Source organism: Aplysia californica, unplaced genomic scaffold, assembly GCF_000002075.1.
Source record: "Aplysia californica isolate F4 #8 unplaced genomic scaffold, AplCal3.0 scaffold00608, whole genome shotgun sequence".
Taxonomy (NCBI): Eukaryota; Metazoa; Mollusca; class Gastropoda; order Aplysiida; family Aplysiidae; genus Aplysia; species Aplysia californica.
In genome coordinates, this window is record NW_004797878.1 from 433,241 (window position 1) to 441,599 (window position 8,359).

At 39.6% G+C, this 8,359-nt stretch overlaps 1 protein-coding gene across 3 annotated transcripts in view; it reads left to right on the forward strand.

Annotated features, from left to right (window-relative positions):
* The first annotated feature begins 742 nt into the window (after nt 1-742).
* Nucleotides 743-8,359, forward strand: part of LOC101853816 (KAT8 regulatory NSL complex subunit 2) — a 13,429-nt gene continuing 5,812 nt past the window's right edge. Inside the window, exons 1-5 of one of the 3 annotated variants that reach the window (XM_035972197.1) lie at nt 743-864; nt 3,981-4,240; nt 5,194-5,384; nt 6,197-6,311; nt 7,937-8,100. In XM_035972197.1, the coding sequence (XP_035828090.1) occupies nt 4,005-4,240; nt 5,194-5,384; nt 6,197-6,311; nt 7,937-8,100 (706 nt within the window). In that variant the 5' untranslated portion in view covers nt 743-864; nt 3,981-4,004. Of the gene's footprint in view, nt 865-1,049; nt 1,111-3,980; nt 4,241-5,193; nt 5,385-6,196; nt 6,312-7,936; nt 8,101-8,359 lie in introns of those variants that run through there. The other 2 variants (XM_005107484.3, XM_035972196.1) reach the window with 2 other exon arrangements.

The following is an 8,359-nucleotide window of genomic DNA, read 5'->3' on the forward strand; positions in this document are numbered from 1 at the left end:
GTTCCAAGTGATCTTTCATCTCTCTCATGTCCCTTATTTCCACGCCCGTGTTTCCCGTGGCCTACCCCTGCCGCTCCGTGGGTTCCCCTCTGTTTGTAATGTCTCCGCTGGGATTTCTTAAAGTGTGTCTCATCCATCGCCACTTTGTTAGTTCCATTTCTACTTCTATATTATTTCCTTTCGTCCTGTCCTTCCCCACAGCTCTTCATTTCTTATTCTATCCTGCCACTTACTTCTTAGAATACTCTTCATACATCTGTTGATGACAGGAGTCTATATTATATGTGAATGTTCCTTGATGTGAGTAAAAGAATAAAAATGGAAGTTAATTACATAAAAAAAGATTATTTCAAAAATATGAAATATTAACGCAATCTTCAGATTGCAGCGCAATAATACGATCGTTAAAACCCGCAGCGCAATAACGCCGATCTGTAAATTGCGCGGAACACAAGTATGTTATATGACAAACCAACAACAGCAACGAAAAAAAATAAAGAAACTGATGTATACGTGCTCACCGTGGGCTCAATGCTTCATCCTCTAAGAAGACCTTGAATAGGCGTTGCAAGGGAGCCCAGCGTGACAGCGCTGTTTCTAATCCTCTCGAAGATGGCGGCGCCGCGAGTTGAGCGGGCTCGCGCGGCCCTAGTTTCTAAACAAGGGTGACGTCACAGCTAACCCTCTAGTTCTAATGACAATCTCTTTGGGCCTAACACATTGTGTTGCGGAAGTCGAACATTGTGTAGATCTGGGCCAAGGCTAGTGTGTGTAGTGTGTAGCAGCAGTTTAGCTCAGCCAGTCAGCCGTCGGCCCCAGCCAGCCGACGCCAACAACTGTGAGGTTTTACTGGGCAGTTACAAGGCTTTGTTGTTGGCAATGTGAATTCTGAAGAACGAAGGAAGGATTATGTTTTCGAAGAGTTGATCATTTTATCCAATAAGCGTAGAGTCTAGATTCTAGATCTAGAAGTGGTAAGTTAGACAGATCTATACTCTATAAGGTCACGAAGTAGATATCTAGAATCTAGATCTATACTATACAGAATACAGACCCGGTAGGGGAAATCTTTTTGTGATTTCTGAGAGTTTCAACGCCCAGTCAGACCCGGTGGGTGTGTATCATCATGTGTTTGCGTGTGTGTTTACATTGTGTGTATGTATGTGTGTGTGTGTGTCTGTGTGTGTGTGTGTGTGTGTGTGTGTGTGTGTGTTTAGTGTGTGTGTGTGTGTGTGTGTGTGTGTGTGTGTGTGTGTGTGAGAGAGAGAGAGAGAGAGAGAGAGAGAGAGTGTCGAGAGATGGAGAGATAGAATCTAGACTAGATCTAGATTTAGAGAAATAGAGAGGGTGACTGCTCCAGTCCATTGAAATTATGACATTATTTTCTTCAAATTGTCTTTGTTAGATCTAGATCTAGATATATATATTATAGATCTAGATTCTAGATCTAGATTTATATATTTATTCCTCCAACTCCAACATGAAGTAAAAACGATCGTTCATCGAAAAGACCCGCAATCTTCATTTAGATCAAGGCCTCAAAACAAATGATTTTAAATGTCTGTCTGTCTAGATCTAAATCTAATCTAGATCTAGATCTAGATCTAGATCTAGATCTAGAATCTAGGTCTACCCTGAGCCATGAAGAGGGCGCTGAAACTTTTCGAATTCACTAAAGATTTACGAGGTGTATACAGACCCGGGCTACCCAGACCTGGTAACCGGGAATAAAGTCACGAAGTATAGCCTACGAAAGTGGCTATTCTCACCCGCCCGGAAATTCTTGCGCTACTCCTCTCTCTCTTTCTCTCTCTCTCTCCACTGCCCACAGACAAAATTGTACGCTTCTAGTAGGCTACAGTTGTAATGGAACGTTTGTTCACGGCCTCCAAAGATTGTTCGTATCATCAATCGGTCCAAAAGATGTCCTCAGTAAATATTTATAAAGAAATGCTACAGTTCCAAACAGTTTTTCGCTACACATATATGATGTGGTCGTGTTGCCTATGAAGGGTGCTTCTCTTAAACTTAATGTGTTGTGTTCACTCGTGTGCTATCTAGATCTAGATCTATGGAAGGTTTTTGATAACGACACATAGAACTTAAGAACTAGCATCTCTTCGTTTGTGGCTCGATTTTTTTGCATTTTTTTGTCCCTCAATCGGGGAATAAAAGTCAACATAAAAAAAAAAAAAGAAACAGCACCTCTTTACTTTTGAAAGAAAGTTCACTTAGCTTCACTTCGTCTGTTTCTCACTTGTTGTCACCACTTTGATTTGTTGAATACGTTACAGTTATATATACGATTTGTATTGATGTTCCTCTTTTATTTTCCCTCTTTGTGGTGTTTTAGTTTGTTGGTGTGTAATTTTTTTTTCTTGTTATTTTTCTGATGTGTTGTTTTTCTATAATTGTTTTTTTGTTTGGGAAAGGGGGGGGGGGGGGATGTTGTAAAGTGTAACGTAATTTAATTTGATGTTCCTACCTTCATTAGATTCTAAATATATATATATAGATTTAAATAAGTTATGTTAGAGCGTTCCTCCAAAACCGATTACATGTGTACTGACACTGGCAGGCCCCTTGTGTGTGATTCCATTTAATTTACACGTAATATCCTGTACTATTTTTTAAATTACACACGCACATTTAGGGTTAAAACAGCCGATCTTCTTCGGACAGGTGGACACACGCCCTTTTATTTGTTAATTTTTGTGGTTTTTATGGGCTGTTTTTATTTCTAATTTTGATATCATTTTGTTGTGAAACCTTTCTTTTTCACGTTTTAAAAAATTGACATAGATTAAGATCGAGACCCAAAAATTTGCTCCTTCCCAGACCTCGCAGAATGGCAGAATGAAAGTTGACGCCGAACTCTCACAAATAGGCAAAAAATCACGAGACCGGAAGCCAGAAACCGTTCGGAGAAATAAAGATCGGCACTATTTCTCAGAACGTTCGGAGAAATAATCACTTCGTTTTTTGTTTTTTTACATGAAGAATTTTAGTATGCTGGGTGACTAGATCTAGATCTAAATGCGAAATAGTCTTGTTTTCTCGCAGTTCCTTTTGAAGGTATTTTCAAATGAAGTATTAGTCCGGGAACGTTGCCTTTGCCCCAACCACAACTGAAGTATCGGAATATTCAGACATTTAAAAATCTCTAGTTCTAGAAATTGAATTCGATGCAAAAAATGTTTCTTATTCCCAGTCCTCGCAGAATGGCAGAATGAAAGGATGATGCCTAAATCTCGCAAATATAACCAAAAAATCTCGAGATCGGAAACCGTTAGTAGAAATAGAGTTCAACTTTATATTATAATTTTCCCGAACGTTCTGAGAAATCTAAGTCACTTCGAAAATACCCATTAAATGTCTTACCTATCCCACTACTGAGGATTTTGTTTATAATGAATCAGTGCTGTGTTGACAATTCATTGTTCCCTTTATAATGCCCCCCCCCATCATAATTTGTGTCATGACGTGGTGGAATCGGGCACTCGTCAATTTTTGGGCATATATATTCGGGTTTTTGGTATCAACTTTAAGTTAAAGCTTTTTCCCTTGTCTTACTTAATTGACTTTTGATTTTTTAAAAAATTCTCTTTTATCTTGAATAGAAGTCGAGATAGTTATGATTGAAGGAAATGGGAGGTTGCCTAGTTTCAGAACTAAGATCAGTGAGAAAATGTCCACCAAAGTTTGGATTGAGAGTCCTTGAAAACAGAAAGTTTCATTTTGTGTACCTTTAATCAAAGTTTTCAATAAAATCCACACCGAAATGTGGTTTTAATTGGATCATGTTATAAAGAGTTAAGCCGAAAAACAGAAATTCGTTAAAAGTTGCCAAGCGTTCGGAAAATTGCCAGTTTCTTCGATTTTATTACTTTAACGAGCACCTGATTTCAGCATGATGCCTCACATTTCTTTTTCCATGCTGTAAATAGAATATATATATATATATATATATTTCTTTACAGATTTATAAGTTTCGGACTGCCGCCATGAATCGTTCTCTGAAGACTCAGTTGGTGAATGCGGTCAAATTGCGCTCTTCTCAAGAAGGGGCCTTCTGCAAGTACAGTCATAGAGAATGTATGCAGAACTGCATTGAAGGCTATGACTACTGCCTGCGGCACATTCTTGAGGACAAGACAGCCCCTTTCAAACAGTGTGCCTTTATTACGAAGTCAGGACGACGCTGCCCAATAGCAGCCCTCAAACAGGAGCGAAAAGATGGGTTGGTATTTTTAGAATTAGACAACAATGAATGCAAAAAAACCTGTGTGTGTACATATATTAGCCTGCAAGTTTGTCATCATTAATTTCGTACAGATATTTTGTTTTGTTATTGAATTTCTGTTAGCTGAACAAACACTTAGCACGGCTGTTCAATTTCATCACTCTCAGAGAGGTGCACCTAGTTGCAACCCATCTGACCTCTGTGACCCCGTGAACGAGTAATACATCTCAGCACGTTACGCCAGTTCCAAATAGCTGGATCTTCCCTCTCCGCACAATTTCAAGAAATTAATGGCAAAGTAGCCCCTTTTTGCAGTGTGTATGCAAGAAGGAAGGAAAGTATAAAATACGTTAAAGCGAAAAAGGTGTTATTTTTTTTTCTTCTCATTTTTTAGTACTGTTGTAAACTACAATCCCCCCGAATTCTCCAATGAAATTTGAGTTCTCTGTTAGTTTGTTTTTTACCCTCAAGGAATCCCAATCGGATTTGCATGAAAATTATTTTTTAAAATCTTGAATTCTGTCTCCACTGGTGGTATATCTGACTTTTTGTAAAAGATGTGAAAATACACATTTTTATTTGCATCTCTTGGTTTGTTACATAAAATCTTTATTTGCTGGGGTTCTAGAAACTTCGATTTTTTCCTTCCAAACTTTGGTCATGAAGTGGTTTTCAGGCCTGAAGTTATCACAAGCAGCTGTTTCAAATTTTATGCGCTGTAAATGACTATCATTCCATTTTTATGTGATATTATTTTTATTATTGTGTATTGAACTTACAAGATACGCGCATCAATTTTATTAAGGTTTTTGTGGCATTTTATTTTTAAACCCCTAATCCCCATCAGTAAAAGTAGTATGTGATGTCTATAGGCATGCTTTTATATATAGATTTTAAAGAATGTTTCCCTTAAAAAAAACCCAACCTTGTTGCTTTGCTGATTTCCTCAGATTTTGCATGGAGCATGGGAAAAAATCTTTGATTACAAGACAGCGTCTGAATCGCAAAAGGAGGCCCAGAGAGACGGCAGATGGACTGTTGGAAGAATTGGCAAATTCTAACAGTGGATTGGCGGATTTCATGAACAGTGACCACCGGAGAGGAAAAGCACACAGTGATAGTTTGGCCGGTAAAGCACTTGGTGAGACTGTTTTGGTACATTTTTTTTTCGAGTCGAAGACATTGTTGTGCTTTTTATTATTTTTTTTCTTTACATGTTGGAGCCTTGAGTTACTTTATTAAATGGTAGCCGTACTGATTTTTCTGTATGGAAGGAAATTCACCCTGCTAAATATATGGTGAATTTCGTGGTGAGGACTTACAGAGGATTCCCATTTTCCCAATTTTTAAGAAGATTTTCGAACTTTATCAAATTGTATTGTATATCATTGAAAAGGTCTTTCAAAGAGGAATCAGAGAATGTTATGAGAGGGACAGCCGAGGCTTGTGAGAAAAGTAATGAAAGGTAACCTTGATAGCTTCAAAAGACATCTTAAACATTTTCTGTTCCTACAGGCCTATCCTTCATAAGCTTTTAACGTTATTTTTCATTATAGTTGTTCTGTTCCTATGTCTGGATGAAAATAGTCTGTGTGTGTGTGTGTGTGTGTGTGTGTGTGTGTGTGTGTGTGTGTGTGTGTGTGTGTGTGTGTGTGTGTGTGTGTGTGTGCATTAATGTATATTGCATGAGAAGAAAGAAAGTAGTGAAAGGTTTTTGAAAAATGGGTGTTTTTTTGGAAATGCGCTATATAAATGTTATATATTATTATTATTATTATAACCTTACCTTGATGAAAACTTTTTGGTTACAAGCTTCGGGAAGCAGCGAGCCAACACTTGACCCATTTGTTTCTTTTTGTTAAAAATTGGGTGAAGTTCAGGCTGCAATTGTTTATGGGTGCAAGATAGCTGAGGCTCAAGTGAGTTAAGTCTTTTGTCTTTTTCTTCCTGTAGAGTACGCGAGCTCAAGTGACTCGGACACTGAGCCCACGTTGGTGGAGCAGGCCTGGCGGGATGACGGAGACAGCGACGCAGAGAGTATCGACAGTGACCAAGAAGACATGCTCAAGTGAGTGCTTCCTTAGAGACAGATCGGGACTGTTGGCCTGTTGTCCTTGGGACAGTATGGTTGGTGCTCTGTGGACAGGTTCATGGTGGCTTCTCGTTGCGTCTCTCCTGTGACAGTGAAAGATCCTGTCACTCTGTCAGTTTGTTACTGTTTGAGCGCTTAATCAGCTGCTTGAAAACTGTGCGCTTCCCGGGAAGCTGAGAATGTTTCTGAGTGTTCTATGGTTTTCTGGGGTAATAGTATAGTGTGAAGCGCAAGAGCTTGCTGTCGAGCGGCGATATGCGCTATACAAATGCTATGTATTATTTTTATTATTATTAAAACGCAAAGAGCTTGCTATTGAGTGGGGATATGCACTATGCTGCCGTAAGCTGGCAAAAGGCCTTTTTTCGTTTTGGCATCAGAATTTTTTATTTGCTAAATCGAAAGCCTGGTAAGTTACTCTATCTGTGTGAAAAAATCAAAGTGAGACTCTGATTAGTTTTTGAATAAATTTGACTTCAAATTTCGGAAGAACTCTATTTTTTAATGGTTACGCTGACAAAAATCCTCTTTTTCTTGAAACTGCTTTGAATTTTTTTTTTTAAAGGCGTTTGTCTGCTTACGGCTGTATACAAATGTTATTTATTATTTATTGTGATATTATTATTATTTGTGTCAATGTGTCTTAAGTATGCAACTTCCCCACCCCACCCCCCCGGAGCGGTGCCACTGACTGAAGTGTCTTTAGGCCATTCCCAAAGGGGGGGACATTTCTCGTTCATGCACAATAGAATTGTAAATGGGCTGATTCATCAATGTCACGCTCATAACTGTGCCTGATCTACAACAGGGAACTGCTGCTTTTTCTTTCCTACCCACTGTTTCCAGGGTGCCTTGATAGTCTAAGCAGACTTTGTGCTGTTGAAGCCAGAGAGGTGAGCAGAGTAAGTCTGATTCCCTGTAAGGACTTCTCTGTTGACGTCCACCCCTTGGTGCTCTTATGACCTTGTGCAGTTTCGAGCGCCGTAAAACCTCTACTAAAACAAAAAAAACCTACCCCCCCACCCCGGCGGTGCTGCTGACTGAAGTGTCTTAAGGCCATTCTGAAAGGGGGGGACATTAACATGTTCTTATGTTCAGTAGAATTGTAAATGGGCTGATTCATCAATGTCATGCTCATAACTGTGCCAGAACTTCAACAGGGAACTGCTGCCTTTTCTTTCCTAATCCTTAATATCGTCTTTTGGTCCTCTACTTCTTTTGTATGTTTGTCATACTCTTGTGACCTGCTATTTCCGGGGTACCTTGATAGTCGAAGCAGACTTTGTGCTGTTGAAGAAAGAGAGGTGAGCAGAGTAAACCTGATTACCTGTATGGACTTCTCTTTTGACATCCACCCCTTGGCACTCATATGACCTTATGCAGTTGCGAGCGCCGTAAAAACTCTACTGTGGTTGGTTGGCAGGTGCTCTGATGTGGTTTGCTTCTTCTTTCCTGTCAAACGTCTATCGTCCTTATCTTTCCTTTTTCTTTTTTATGTTTGTTACTCTCTTGTAACACCTCTAATCTTCTGAGGCTCATACGACCTGTTGCGAGCGCCGTGACACCTCTACTAAAACTAAAAAACTCGACTAAACTATCAGGTATGCGGGCGTGTACACCACGGAGGAGGTGGCCCAGATCCTGCGGGACAAGCTGATCCGTCTGCAGGCGCTGTACATCGACCAATTCAAGCGGCTGCGACACATTCTCCTGAACAAGCGGCGTCAGTACCTCCAGGCCTACAAGGTGGAGAGGGAGAGCCTAGGTGAGGAATGTTGGTTTTTTTGTGTGTTTTGTTTAAAAAAAAATAAATTTGTATGTGTGCGTTTCTGTGTTGTTTCTCTCTGTGTTTCTCTCTATCTCTCTCTCTCTCTCTCTCTCTCTCTCTCTCTCTCTCTCTTTCTCTCTCTCTCTCTCTCTCTCTCTCTCTCTTTTTTTTTCTCTGTGTTTCTCTCTCTCTTTCTCTCTCTCTCTCTATATATTTTGTCTCTTTCTCTCTTCCACTTTCTCTCTGTCTATGTCTC